The sequence below is a fragment of the Desmodus rotundus genome, chromosome 4 (genome assembly GCF_022682495.2).
Source record: "Desmodus rotundus isolate HL8 chromosome 4, HLdesRot8A.1, whole genome shotgun sequence".
Taxonomy (NCBI): domain Eukaryota; kingdom Metazoa; phylum Chordata; class Mammalia; order Chiroptera; family Phyllostomidae; genus Desmodus; species Desmodus rotundus.
The window spans coordinates 51,089,462-51,105,259 of record NC_071390.1 but is presented as its reverse complement, the minus strand read 5'-3'; the positions used below and the strand labels follow the sequence as shown (position 1 = coordinate 51,105,259).

At 38.1% G+C, this 15,798-nt stretch overlaps 1 protein-coding gene across 1 annotated transcript in view; it reads left to right on the top strand.

The window, feature by feature from the left end:
- The window catches only part of MICU1 (mitochondrial calcium uptake 1), a 214,711-nt gene that overhangs the window by 158,244 nt on the left and 40,669 nt on the right, over window positions 1–15,798 (top strand). Inside the window, exon 9 of the mRNA XM_024561320.3 lies at window positions 14,089–14,226. Coding sequence (XP_024417088.1) covers window positions 14,089–14,226 — 138 coding nt within the window. The remainder of the gene's footprint in view (window positions 1–14,088; window positions 14,227–15,798) is intronic.

Here is a 15,798-nt window from a genome sequence, read left to right as displayed (position 1 = left end):
CTCTTAAGTCACCTTAAAAAAATAAAGCAAAGTGAAAAACTGACATTTAAGAAAAACAATCTTAATGATCTCGGTAACTGAAAAACAAAAAACAAGAAAAAACTTCAGTGCTAAGGGATTTAACATAACCTCACTGATGGTTTCTCTCTGGTACTCTAAAGCACGTGATTGGCCAGCCAAGAACAGCTGCACTTACTGTTAACCTTGAACACAATAGAAGTAGAAAGTATTTTCTCCTTTCATCTGTTTTTCACCATTGTCATTATGAAAGAAAAACTTAATGACTTTCTTTCATTTTTCTATTCTCTGGGGAAAAACATACTTTCTTTCCTTCTTTTAATGAAAGAAGGAAGGGGAATGATACCAGTGAGGTCTTGCCCATTAGGAAACTTTGCCTTTCACCTGCCTGTGTTTGGACTCAACATTTCTTCCTGCTTTCTATGTTAAAGCTTCAGTGAGCTGTATGTTTCCAACCTTCAGTCTCCCAGTCTTTCCTGCATTAATTCTGCTTGTCAGTCATCTTAACCTAAATTCTAATTTCTGTGTCTTGTGTTTCATTCCCTAGCTCTTCATTTTCTGTTCTAAAAAATTGGCAGTTTCCCATGTGATTCTGAGCGTATTAAACAATATTAACCAGTTCCATAGAACCTAGTGTGCACGAGCTCATTGCCTGTACAGTGGCTTTCTGAATGTTCAGAAATAAGATGGGTGATAAGATTAAGCCCGCCAAAAAGGGCTCAGTCATTTCAAGTGAGATAAACTAAGATCTGCGGTCTGGAGACCAAAGAATAGAATGTTACTAATTTGAAAGATAGCGCCTTCAAACTAGGTTTTTTAGAGTTTTCTAAGTAAGATAGAGATTTAAGTTATGTGCAACTTCATATTTAGCTCAGCTTATTTGAGTAAAAATAGATATATCCTTAATTGTTTTATTGTTCTAGTATAATAGACCTATGTTGCTCTTCGTTGAACTATCTAGCTCTTGTGGAGCATAATGTTGTGATAGATTCCTTGAACACGGCTTTTTTTCTAACTGAGCCAAAATTGGCTTTTTAATGTCTTGCATTTGTAACATTATTCCTATAGATATAACATCAACCAATAACTATTTTTAATGATGCTATCTTCTCTTGGATATAAACTAGTAGTGTAACTTATAATTACCTATGTTTTCATATATACACACACACACACACATTTAGTAGGAACATGTATACTTATTTGATCTTAAAGTCAGCCTGTAGTCATGGGCTTGTTAAGTCACTCATTTGCAGAAACAGTGTTACGTGATTTGCCCATGACTGCAGTCACGCCAGGAACACACCTCTCACACTGCCATTCCTCCGACATCACTCTCCGTGTCGAATGATTTTAAAACCCACCAGACTGTGTTGTGGTCTTGGCCTTGTGCCAGTAATTCTTCAAATCTCAGTTCTCTCTTATGTGAACAAAAGCAAGAGCTATTATACCTATGTCAAAGATAATTACGAGGCTCAAATAAGAGTGAACAGGGAGCATTTTGTTTATTTGTGTCCCACATGTAGTAACTGCAGGGCTTAAAGTTTACTCTTACAGCTCCCGTTTCCATACATCTCCGTGCGTCTTAAGTCCAGTTGTTACACAGAAAGTTATTATTCAACTCTCCTAGCGCCAAGAATACTTCCACTCTTGCCTCTTTTCTGTCTCTTTTCTAAACATGCAAAATGTTCATGTGAAAAGTAGAAAGGAGAGTTAACAGAATCACTTAGTTGTAGTTTTACTTCCCTTTCTCAGTTTGTTTCTGTGTTGTCTTGGTAGAGGACAGCCTCTTCTTAGGTCTTCAAGAGCATAGGCTGCACAAGACCCACATAAAAAGGTGTTTACACTCCTACCAGATGATAAATACGGAATTAGTAGTGAATCTTATAAATGAAGTGGAGATTTCATCAGTCAACCAAAATGATTTATTGAGCACAGACTGTGTGGCCCAGCTTTGTATATGACACAGTAAAAAATACTAGGCATGGACTCTTCCTCCAAGAACTATGCAGGCAGACTTCAGGGGCACTGCAGGCATAGCTCCAGACCACCACGACAGGGCCTCACAGCACAGCAAGTTGTAATGTGTTTCTGGTCTTCCTTCAGACTGTAAAGACCACAGCATCCGTGCAGCACAGTAAAGCGAGGCACTGTCAGACAAGGTGTGCTATATAATGTTAGGAGATATAGTCACTTCCAAAACAAAAACTAATATAAAACTATATAATGTAATACAGAGCACACTCTACTATGAGGTCTAGACTTCACCTACTGTAAGAGCTCAGAAGATTCAGAAAAGTTGAGTGTGTTTTGGAATAATGAGTAGGGCCATGAAGAGAAGTTAAATTTAAGGAAGTCCAAGGTTCGTACAGGTAGATAAGAAGGGGGACAACATCCCAGGCAGGAAAAATGACATTTTTAAAAAACCAAATATTAGCAAACTGGATCCAGCAGTACATTAAAAAGATCAATACCATGATCAAGTGGGATTCATCCTGGGGATGCTAGGTTGGTACAGTGTTCGCAAATCAATGAATGTGATACACCACATAAACAAAATGAAAGATAAAAACAAAACGCAAAGCCTAGCATAAAACAAGCCTTTCTCTCGACCCACAAGGCATTCCAAGTCCTGTCACAGCCGGTGAAAGACTCCTCTGTAATAATACAATGTGTAAAATTGAGTGGATTCCTCCTACTATAGAAAGACTTGTATGTTTATATTTCATTGCTCTGAAAAAACACTAGGCCCGTGATCAGCATGGCTTGGGAGAGTTTATATTACATGCTTTAGTGAGTTGATGGCTAATTTGCATTTTGCCATGCAAATTATGCTGGGGCCCTCTAAAAACGTATACTCTTCTTGCCTCTATTAGCCAGGTTTTGATATTCTGGTCATTTGCCAATGGTTACTTTCTACCGGCTTAGAAAGTTTTCTCCCATTGTGGTAATGGGAGAAATTACCTATATTCTCTTAAGAAACTTTTGCCTCTCTCCCTAAGATTGCCTTTGAGGGATATTTGAAAGAAAATACCAATTTGACTTGGTTTTTAATTTCTTCACTTTTTTTTATTATGTAGCTTTTTTACCTTATTCTACTGATATGATTGGTATATTACATTAAATGATTTTCAGAAGTTAAACCACCATTTCATTTATGGGACAAATTCTCTTTAGTCATGGTATATAATCCCTTTTTATATGTTGCTGGATTTGGTTGATAATATTTTGTTGAAACTTTTATTTTCTGTATGTAGTGACTTGCTGTGATGAGGGAGCAATCAACTATGAATATACACTCAGCCCAAAGTAAATTGTATATCTTAATTATCATCATTGTTTTTAACAGCTTTTTCACTAGCTTCTGTTGCCTTCCACAGTTTGCCACACCTTTAGGTAAAATCAGCACATCAAGCCCTGGCTGGGTAGCTCAGTTGGTTAGAGCATCGTCCCAATAAGCCAAAGTTTCCAGTTCGATCCCGTCAGGGCACATACAAGAATCAACCAGTGATTATCAGGATGATCACTTATTAAGTTATGTAAATGTCTAATCACTGGGGTATACACCTGAAACTAATATAATTATGTCAACTATAATTGAAAATTAAAAAATGATTTAAAAAAAAGAATCAATCAATGGATGTATAAATGAGTGGAACAACAGATCTGTGTTTCCCTCTCTGTCTCTCTCTCTTACTTGCTCTCCCTTCCTCTCTCTCTGAAATAAGTAAATAAATAAAATTTAAAAATCAGCACATCGAGACTTGGATAGTGGTCATGAACTGCCAAGTAATGAATAAGCTAGATCTCCAACTCTCGAGAGTGCCGACACGCTGTCGGCAATGCCAGCACAAAAGCAATGGGCGACGTGCTGTGTTTTCACCTGGACGGTAGATCCCAGAGGGTTGTCTACAGAAACGGTGAAGTCAGAGAGAAACAAACTGGACTCAGGTGAGGGAGGAGCACTTTGCTTTCCTACTGCGATTAGCCCTTGGTTCTTATCTTCTAAAATTGGAGCTTTTATATAGATAGATAGATATTTTAAACAGTCTTTCTGTTCCCAAAACTCTTGTGATCTCATATGAAAGGAAGAATGCCCTTGAAATCTGAATAATGGCAGGCCTGAGTCTCAAAGGGAATATACAGTGTAAGGCTAAGGTTTTTTCATATTGCTGTAATTCAGAATAAAATGGTTATTGAAAGCAGAAAATGATTATGATAGTACCTACTGTTTGCTAAAAGACTTACCTTAAAGGAAAAAAAATAGCTTAAGACTAACCCTATATAGCAATTCCATGTGGAAACATTAACTTCACAGATCGATTAGAATATTAAATAGCCGCTCATTTTGCCAGAATTTAAGACTTGTTCGTATTGATCAAGGTCTTACGGAAAACAACCACACACATTTTGTGTCGTTGAGAATGCTGTGTCCGTTAATGTATGGGAAGCGCTCAGAGCAGGGTCTGGCTCAGAGGGAGCACCAGGCAGTAACGCTCGCTGTTGTGGGTGGTTGAGAATGGATTGATTGAGCAGTAAGGAATTTCTCCAAGTAAATAAATTAGCCCTTTTAGGCCTTTGGAACTAAACTCTTCTCTTTTTTCCTGCTTTCTTTATTGCTTCATACTCAATTATCTACCTCTTAACAAAAAAAAAGAACTTAACTAGCTGGATTTACTTGAGAATATTTCCTCAACAAAAGGAATATCATGTTAAATTAGGCTTAAGTGACCCTATTTTAGTTTAAATTCCCAAATATTCAGACAAGTTAAAAAATTAGCACATTGGAAGACTTTTTTTTTTAAACTTAGCTGATGACTTGTTCTTTTGTTCTGAGGATTTAATCACTTTCATTAATTGATACTGAGGATTATGTTTTAATATTTTAAGTTGTATTTCCTTTTTTTAAAATAAAGAAAAACTATAAGTTGGTAATTAGCCTCTTACGCAACAAGAAAACAGTTGCTACACATAAATCAGAGAAACAATTTAAAAGAAAAGGATCCATACATTTCACTACAATAAAGATTTAAAGCTTCAAGACATAAAAACAAACCTAAAATTAAAAGATGAGTAAATGAGGCAAAAATAATTTTGCACTATATTAATAAAGGGCCAATATTTTTAAATGTCATAATTGAGGTAAATACCAGCATTTCTATTTTTAAAAAGTCAAAGAACATAACTCAGAGGGAAAAATAAAAACAACCAGTACACATGTTAAAAAATGGTCAGGCTCTCTGGTAATCACAGAAATATCAATTAAAATAAGTTACCATTTTTCCTCTAGCAAAGATATTTTTATTATCATACTAATATTGTCCAAGGTATTGAGTAATGGGGATTGTCATATACTACTGGGATTGTAGAGGGATAGATACACCTTTCTGGAAATTAATTTGGTAATATACATCAAGAGCATTAAAGAGTTTCTACCTACCACTTTTACACACAGTAGATCGGCAAAAAATAAAAAGTCTGACATGCCAAGTGCTGGTGAAGATGTGAAACAATGGGAACCCTTATACATAGCTGGTAGAAGTGTTGGTGTGACTCTTGTGGAAAATAATTGCATGTCACCTTAATGAGCCAGCAGTGCCACTTCTCGATCTACACCTAGACTTGCAGCTCTTGTTCCTGGTTCGCCAGGACACGGATCCAGTAATGTTCATAATAGCAGAAGGCTGACAATAACTCAGATACTTATTTATAGGAGAACTGATAAGAAGTGATATTTTCAAACAACAGAAATCTGTAACAGTAGACATTAAAGAAACATGCTTAAATCAATCAAAATGAATGAATCTTAGAAATGTAAGCTTGATTGATATTGTCCATGTGTCCTTTATAGTAGTTTCTGTAATCCCCTCTCCTTACTGCCCCCTCCCCACTCCCCCCTGCCTATTGTTAGATTGTCCTTAAAAAGAAAAGAAATATAAGCTTGATTGAAAAAAAGCATATATCCAGCTTGATACCACTTTATAAAGTTCAAAAGCAAACAGAAATAAACAGTATGTTGTTTTTAGACATGAACTGTTTTAAACTAATAAATAAGCAAATAACAAGTTAATAGAAAAAGAAATCCAGATAGTTTTTCCCTCTTAGGGAATATAAGGGAGTGAACTTCAACCACTGGGAGGCTAATGCTCCCTCTTTCAGGTGAAGTGGTAGGTTCATGGTGTTGTTTTTCATGCTTCTTAACTTGTCTATTGTGTACATAATTTTTGTATATATCAAATATATAATAATTTTAAAGAGCTTATCAATCCAAAAATAATGATGAAAAAATAAGTACAGAAAGTTTATCCCAGTGGTAGTATTTAGTATAACCAAAAGTTGAAACAACCTAGATGTATGACATCATTTTTTAAAATTGTTTAGTTACAGTTGTCCCACCTTTTTCCCTACTGCTCTCTCCTGACCCATCCTCCCACCCCCAGTCAGTCCTCCCCATTGTCTTGCCCGTGAGTCTTCTGTTCCTGTTCCTTGGCTTGTCCCTTCCCTTTCTTTCCCCCATTATCCTCCTTCCCCTCCCCTCTGGTCAATCAGTTTTCTTCCTTATTCCCAAGTATCTGCTTCTATTTTGCTCATTTGTTTTGTTGATTAAATTCCGCTTATAGGTGAGATCATATGGTATTTGTCCCTCACCGCCTGGCTTATTTTATTTAGCATAATACTCTCCAGTTCCACCCATGCTGTTGCTAAGGGTAGAAGTTCCTCCTTTCTTTCTGCTGCGTAGTATTCCGTCCTGTAAATGTACCACAGTTTTTTGATCCACTCATTTATTGATGGGCACTTAGGTTGCTTCCAGCACTTGGCTATTGTGAATTGTGCTGCTATGAACACTGGGGTAAATAGGTTCTTTTGGATTGGTGTTTCACGATTCTTAGGGTATAATCTCAACAGTGGGTTCAGTGGACCGAAAGGCCTTTCCATCTTTAGTTTCCTGAGGAAATTCCATACTGTTTTCCACAGTGGCTGCACCAGTCTGCATTCCCACCAGCAGTGCACTGGGTTCCCTTTTCCCCACATCCTCTCCAGCACTTGTTTATTGATTTATTAATGACGGCCATTCTGACTGGTGTGAAGTGGTATCTCATTGTGGTTTTAATTTACACCTCCCTAATGGATAGTGATGTTGACCATTTTTTCATGTGTCTGTGGGCCTTCTGTATGTCCTCCTTGGAGAAGTGTCTGTTCAGGTCCTTTGCCATTTTTCATTTTTTTATTTTTTCATTTTTTTTATTGTTGTTCAAGTAGTTGTCTCCATTTTCACCCCACCAGGGCCCCACACCCCACCCACCCCCAACTCCCACCCTTGAACCTACCCCCTGTGGCCTTCTCTGTGTGTCCTTTATACATACTTGGATTGTTTGTCTTCCCAGTGTGGAGTCATGTGAGTTCTTTCTATGTTTTGGAGATCAAACCTTTGTCCGAGATATCATTGGCAAATGTTTTCCCATACAGTTGGTTCCTTTTCATTTTGCTGGTGTTTTCTTTAGCCGTGCAGAAACTTTTTATTTTGATGAGATCCCTTTGTTTATTCTTTCCTTTATATCCTTTGCCCTAGAGGATGTATCAGTAAAAATATGAACACATGGGATATCTGAAATTTTCCTGCCTATGTTTTCCTCTAGGACTTTTATGATGTCACAACTTATAGTTAAGTCTTTCATCCATCTTGAGTTTCCTTTGGTGTACGTTATAAGTTGGTGGTCTGGTTTCATTTTTTTGCATGTAATTGTCCAGATCTTCCAACACCGTTTGTTGAAGAGGCTGTTTTTACTCCATTTTATGTTCCTGCTCCCTTTGTCGAATATTAACTGGCCATAATAACATGGGTTTAGTTCTGGGCTCTCTATTCTTTTCCATTGGTCATGTGTCTGTTCTTATGCCAATATCAGATTGTTTTGATTACAGTGGTCTTGTAATATAGTTTGATTTCATGTATTGTGATCTGTCCTACTTTGTTCTTCTTTCTCAAAATTGCTGAGGCTATTCAGGGTTGTTTATACACCATTTTTTAAATATCCTACTTTGTTCAAGAAAGGATTTAAGAAACCCTTAAAAAATACATTCAATGAGACAAAGTAAATTTTTGTTTTTTTTCTTTTATTGATTCCAGACAGAATGGGAGGGAAGGATAAGGAAAGGGAAAGAAACATCAATTGGTTGCCTCTTGCACACGCCCTGACTAGGGACCAAAATGGAAACCCAGGCACGTGCAGAAATCCAAACCCGGTACCTTTTAGTTTGTGGGTTGACCCCCAACCAACTGAGCCACACTGGTCAGGGCAAAAGTAAATCAAAACTTACTGAGAAATGAAAGTTAAAAGAAGGAAAAAGGTAAAAGAAAGACATGGGGAAGGCTATCATGAAAACTTTAAATCATAAAGTCTCCTGTTCTTATTAGAGGTAGTCCACACTTGGCTCTAAGCTTCCAGTAACCAGGATAGAAAGGGGAACATGACTCATGGTGTCTTCAAGGTAAGAATAATCAATTTATGATTGAGACGAGAGAGGAATTTCTTCCCAGATTAACTGTGTGGGCAAATTATTTAACTTCTCTCGGCCTGTTTCCTTGCCTGTAAAATAAGATAATAATTATCTTTTATAGAGCATTATGAGGATTACATAAAGTTCCTAGGACAGCAAACAGCAGGCAGTAAGCACTCAAGCAGGTTACTGATTAGCTGTAATAAATAACATTCTTTAGAGTGTCCTTACAAAAATCAGTATCATGGAAGTAGGTATCATTAAGGAAGAAGTGGAAAGGTAATTCTTGCCTCAGGTAGGAAATCCTCTCAACAATAGGACAAAGTGTTGTGAATTAATTTCCTGGTATTTTCTCTGTGTTCACTCAATCCACATTTATTAAGCACCTCCTTTATGCAAGTTTCCTGTCTGATAACAGATGGCCAGGTGCAGGCCTTACTAAGTTGGTATTCTGATTCAGCCAACTCTAAGTAATTTAATCTTGAAATTATTCTCCGTTGAATAATAAAATTAGTTGCACTTACTCTTTTCTGCTCTTCAAATGTGAAGTTAGTATTCTGTAAGCAAAGACTTGGCAAAAGCAGTGATGAAAGAGTGAGAAATAGTAATTGAACTTAATTAAGACCCACTAAGAATAATCAGTTGAGGCTTTTAGCTTCCTAGGAAGTAATAGCATGGTGATAAAAATATTAATTGCTACATTTATTGACTGCTAACTATGCACCAAATTGTGCCAGTTTCTTTACATATATCATCTCATTTAATCCTTACAACACTTTGAGATTGTGAATATTATCTTTTTTTTTTTTTTTGGTGGGAAGATTTTGAAGGCTTGGAGTGAGTGAGCCACTTGCCTAGAGTCACAGCCACAAACATAGGTTTCAGCCAGAATTCAGACCCAGGCCTCGCTGATGCTAGAGCCGATATGCTTAGTCACTTTAATGTATTATTTTCTGTGTAATAAAACGAAAGCTTATCAAACCTTGAGACTCTCTGTCCCAGTGCTGAAATGTTTTTCCCTGACACCCTCAGTCAAATACACCCTGATTTGTACTGTCATGTAGTAAGTCCATGCGTCAGTCTTACAGTCCTGGTTTTGATGATCAGACTGAAAAGTTAACCATTTCCTGGTCTAACTAACTATGGGATTGGCAGTCATGTCATTTACTAGCTTGATATGATCATCAGCCTGAACTCTCTTAGAAACAATTTTTAAATGGAAAGTATCCCTGGATTTGAAGTGGAGAAGTCTAGCCGCTTAGCTTGGTCACCTGTAATCTTAGGGTCCCAGACTGTAATGGGTTGTTTTGGCCCTGAGGGCACTGAACCAGTTGTCTCAATCCCAAACCATGAGCCTTTTTTCCTAGCTCACCAGTTAGCCAAAGACAACCTTATTAGTGTTGACAGTGAAGACACGTCTGATATTTAAAAATCAAGAAAACTCAGGCTCCAGGCGAGTGGACCTGAGGCTCTCTGATTTCCCCTGCCAATAGAAGACACAGATTCATATTCAAGCTATCACATGTGTGTCATGCGCGCTGGATGGGTTTGCAGCAGAGAACTTTTCCCGTACCCGTGTTCCCTTTTAATGGACACAACAGACAGTTGTTCTGAGACTTCTGGAGATAGCAGCAGTAGCATGGTCAAGATCTCAGAAGCCAAGTACCATCAGATTGAAAATTAAAGACGTGTGCAGCATCAGGAATCTCAGGTTTGAAATTGCTATGCATTGCTTGAATTGCACAGTTCAGAAGCTAGAAAAAGCCTGTCAAGAAAATTACTCTGAAATACTTGCATAAGGGCAGGGTTTACTCTGAGGGATAGACGAAGTCTCCTGAAAGGAAATGGTATGAAAGAGAATACAGTTGAAGTTTATATTTGTTGGAAAACGTTAACCTCAAAAGTCTATAATAAATCAAGACCCATTTATAGATACTAATTTCTTTTTCCTTTTACAGTTTTTCTAATCTTATTTTGAGCTTCGTTCATAATTCATGTTTTCTCCTATTCCTGGCTTCCCATCTCCCTTCAGTCATGTCATCAAGATCAGTGATTTTCAACCTTTTTCATTTCATGGCACACACAAACTGATTACTAAAACTCTGCGACACACCAAAAAATATATTTTTGCTGATCCGACACAAAAAATAGGTATGATTTTTTTAAAAAATAGGTATGATTTTGATTCATTTACACCGGATGGCTATTGTCATTTTTTTTTATCTGACAATCTAAGGGAAAAGAGGTCAGTGCCCCTGACTGTGTAGTCAGGTACTGCACATTTTAAAAATTCCTGCAGCACACTCGTTGAAAATCGCTGATCTAGATATATGTTGACCATCTGTCCTTCCAAAAGGCTATTTCTTTTCTCAACAAGGGGCAGGGGTGGAAACGAAAGGCACAATATGGACAGAAAGACAGGGAAAATCTTGTATACCGTTTTTTGGCTCCACTTTTTGGCCCCCTTTGCCTGCCCTGCAGCCCCCTAGGGAACAACAGAGAGAGAACAGCTTGTATACATTTGAGAAAGTGGCAAGGCTACAGGAGAGAAAATACTAGGCTGTTTAGCTCTCCTCCTAGACAGAGAAAAGCAATGCAAATGGTTAGTGGTGTGCCAGAATGGAGAGTTTCTGTGCCATAGTATCAAGTAGAATGGAATCTCTTTAATTGTCATTGAAGTGGAATATAAAGAGGCTTTATCAATGTTTGGGAAGGTAAAATATAAGCCAGTCATTTGAATTGCTTCCAAATATAGAATTAGAAGCTATCTACATTGTGATAATTCTGTAATAACCTGTCTTTCCCCCAAAGACCTTCTCATGACCTTGGGGATTACATGCATACAGTGCTCCAAGAATGCACCCACAGGATTGTGTAGCCTTAAGATGCACGCTTTGTCTCTAGAGCCACATAAAGTCTAGCTATTGCCCTTGAAAACTGAGCCCTAATGAAGGTCCTTGAGAAACTACCCTTGGAGTTCCCTAGCCTTGGTGTAGTAGGTCTTCAGTTAATAAATGTTGAATGAATAGCACATTAGATTGAATCATTTCTCATTAGCAGTTTTATAGGTAAAAAGAAAGAACGCTACCCACCTCCTATAGCCATGCTTAAGACTCAGAAATAAGGCAGTCTTGCCTCAAAAGAGCCTAAAAACCTAAAAGAAGAGGTGCTTCCCAAAATCAAATTACAGAGGAGGTAGTGAACTTTGAAGTGAGCCATTGTACATGGAGATGAATTTATTCGTCTGTAAGCCCTTTCTGGTTCCAATCACATCAAAATAATAACAATAATAATAATAATAATAATAGAAAAAGACACAGAAAAAGTCTGAGTTTTCAAAGAACATTAGTAAAAACTTCTAACTTGAGGATGATATTGTTACATGGGGATCTCCTTTGCAAATTGTCTTCTCTCTCTTTGAAACAAAACAGAGATGAGCTTTTATGCCCCTGTGGAGAACAGAAGAATGCGGGCCTCTCATAAACCTTGAGCAAGCTTATTCAGCTGCTGCCGCCAATATTTTAAACAAGAAACATTTCAACCTTGAATCTGTCTTATGGGATAAAGCTTAAAACACATCTAATTCATATATATGGGATATCTCCTCAACTGTGACATCTCCCAGATAAAGGCGAAATGAGTGTCCTAAACTGGTAAAGCCTAGCTGAGTACCACAGCCTTGTTACACTCGCCTTGAAGAAGCCCGGAGAGAACTATGCATCTCCAGCTTTTGCCCGGGTATCACATTTTACTAAAATCTGATTTAAACATTGCAGAAAGTATGCCTATTAGCAAAAACTGTATCAGTTTTCTATTTTGTTTCAAGATGGTAAATTGAATTATAAATCAGACAAATTGAGTCCTGAAAACTTTTGGTGTTGTCAAAAATTAATCAGCTCTTCAGAAGTGATGCTGTGACAAACTTGTAATAATGAGTGACTGAGTTAAAAATGAGGCTTTCACTTACTATGGATGTTGTTGATTTCTTTGAAAAGTGTTTTGCTCCTCACTTTAAATATGGCTAAGCCCCATGACTATGTACATTTTCCAAACAACATAGTGCTGCTCTATAGGATGAATGTGTACTACTGCATAGAAGGACGAAACAGCGTGATATTGAGATGCAGTCCTTGGTTCTAGTCAGAGCTGAGTTTGAATCCCAGCTCCGCAACATGTAACTTCATGTTGTCTCCGTTTTCTCATCTGAAAAATGGAGCCGATAATATCCACTCCATAGGGTTGCTTTAGTGATTGAGTGAAAGAATGCGTGGGTGAAGAGCCTGGCCCATGTGTAGTACAGGCTTAGTGAATGGTTGCTGTTATTAAAATGCACTTCTCGGGTATTGCTCACTGACAGTCCCACCAGTGAGGAAACAAATTCAGGTGTCTGTCAACTTACCAAGCTAACTGAGGAAATGAGAATTGAAAGAGAATTTCACTCTTGACTACATACTTCCTTATTTGGTGTCTCACATCCGTCTTATCTCCCTACTAGATAGTGAAGTCCCTAAGGACAGAAACTGAATCGTCTTTCCTGTACCCCACAAGACTAACACCCACTAGTGCTAGACAACTAGTAGACACTCAGGAAATGCTTTTTGATATGACCTTACTCAGCAATGCCTTATGTCTATGTATACATGGCCCTTTTATGAGAATAGGATTATGTCCTGCCACATAGGAATTTGAACTGTTATTTTCCAATAAAACCATGGGGGAAATTTTACCGTCTTCCAATCATTTTGCTTTCTAATTTGTTTCTGGGCCCATCTTTAGCCATTTCATTCTATGCATTTATAAGTGTCATTAACACTGCAGCTGGTACTGAGATAACATTCTGGTCTCCATTTTTTAATTAAAATTTTAGTTTTCTGATATTACTTAGATTAATAGAGGTCCTTTATACTTAACCTTTCCATCTGCATATTTAAATACATTTAATGATTTTTCAGTAGCTTTATGGTAAGTAAGCATGCCTAATCAAAATATCCTATCCTGTATACATTTTTTTCAAGTTCTGTTAATGTCTTAGCATTTGCTTACCATTTCGGGGAAAACTTGAAATCCTTAAAAGTCTGAGTGTATAACAATGTTAAGTACAGATTGAAGAACTGATATGAATTTATATATTCATAATTAATTGAATATACGATAATTAACTTGTATGTCTCCTCTGAGTAGCAGGGATGTGGATGGTCCAAAGATCACTTATTGCCAATAATATTACTCATGAATTAGAATGGAGTTTTAAGATTGTTTTGATCCCCACAAATATGCTTCTGATCTGTAAGGTGTATGAGATGTGATAGCAGCTGTTTTATCGGTAAGGAAATTGAGGCCCAGAGTGGTTGGGTTACTTCCCCGATTACATGAATATTCTATGGCAGAGCTGGAGGAGAACCCAGATCTTCTCTTTCTGATTAATTTTTTTCAAATGTTGGTGAGAATTGTAGTTCAAAAATACAATCCTGGCCATCAACTATTTTCTTCATCCAGCACAGTTAATCATTCCACACTCCATGTCAAAATGCTTTCTGTTTGACTCCGGGAACGCTCTTTCTGTTTCCCTCCCAGTTTGAACGCCACGACCCTGTGGATGGGCGAATTACTGAGAGGCAATTTGGTGGCATGCTGCTGGCCTACAGTGGGGTACAGTCCAAGAAGTTGACTGCCATGCAGAAGCAGCTCAAGAAGCACTTCAAAGAGGGAAAGGTGGGTATCTTTGCCTAGAGGAAGAAAAAGAGCCAAACCATGGAAACGTATTGCATCATGAACCAAAGATTATGACGAATTCATCTCTGGTACTTGAAAAAAAAATGAGCAGTGAATGAGGGGACAGGGAGAGCCCAGAATGACCCTACTTTTCTTACTTGGACAAAAGGTAAGCACTGTGAACTGAGAATGAGAATTTAAAAAGAGAGGCTGGCTTATAGGGGAAGATAAAGAGTTTATTTGTAGATATCCTGAGTTTAAAATGCCTATGGACATTCAAGAAGTTGATTAGCAAGTAGTTGGACATTTAAACCTACTTTAGAGGATGAGGCAGATTTGGGAATCATCAACACCTAAGAGTTAAAACAAGGAGAATGGATGAGACTACCCAAGGAGAGAATAATATAGAAAAGAACTATGGGCAAGGACAAAATCCAAAGGAACACTAACATTTAAGCACCTCAGGAAGGAAATCTTAAGGAAATGTTTAGAGAAATACCCAGAGAAAGTAGTGAAATCAAAGCCAAGGAAGTAGAGGATTCAGGAACTGAAGGGCCTACAGTGTCACATTTGACAGAGATGGCCCAGTAAAGTAGGATGGTAAACATCCGCTGGTTTTGGTTAAATGGTCGTAATTCGTGACCTTTGTAAGAGCTGTTTTATTGGTCAATTGGAGGGCATATTAGAATGAGGAGTAAGGAAGTAGAGAAAGAGAAGAGAGGAAGAAAAGGAAGAAGAGGGGAGTGGGAGGCTCCAAACAGGAAATAGCATATGTTATAAACTCTCAAGCAGTATACAAGTTTGTTTGGGCCGCTGTAACAAAATACTGCAGTCGGCTTCAACAACAGAAATTTATTTTTCTCACAGTTCTGGAGTCTAGAGGTCCATGATCAAGGTGCTGGCAGTAACTTTCTAATGAGGGCTCTCTTTCCTGGTCTATAGACCCTGTCATCTTGCTGTGTCCTCACATGGCCTTTCCTTGGTGTTTGCACAGAGACACGAGGAGGAGGGGGAGTCCCACAGTAGCTCTCTTGCTTTTTTTTTTAAATCCTCACCCAAAGATACATTCACTGATTTTAGAGAGAGGGACATCAGTGTGAGAAACATTGATCTGTTGCCTCCCACATGTAACCCGACTGGGCATCAAACCGCAGCCTAAGGATGTGCCCTGACCTGGGATGGAACCCACAACCTTCTGGTGTGTGGGACGATGCTCCAGCCAACTGAGCCACCTAGCCAAGGCTGATGTATCTTCTAATAAGAACACTAATCACATCAGACCAGGGCTCTACCCTGGAACCTTATTTAACCTTGATTATTTATTTAGAGGCCTGTCTCCTAATAAAACCACACTGGGGGATAGGGCTTCAATGTATAACTTTTAGGGGGATACAAACATTCATTCTGTAACAGGAAGAAAAGACAGATCTGGCATCTGTAAGAAACTGAAGAGGACTGTTGTGATTGGAGCGTACTAGGAAGGAGAGCAGACTCAGGTGAGGTCAGAGGGGGAGATGAGGGCCAGAACATGCAGGACCTTGTAGGTGTGGAATGCGTTTGGATTTTTACTGA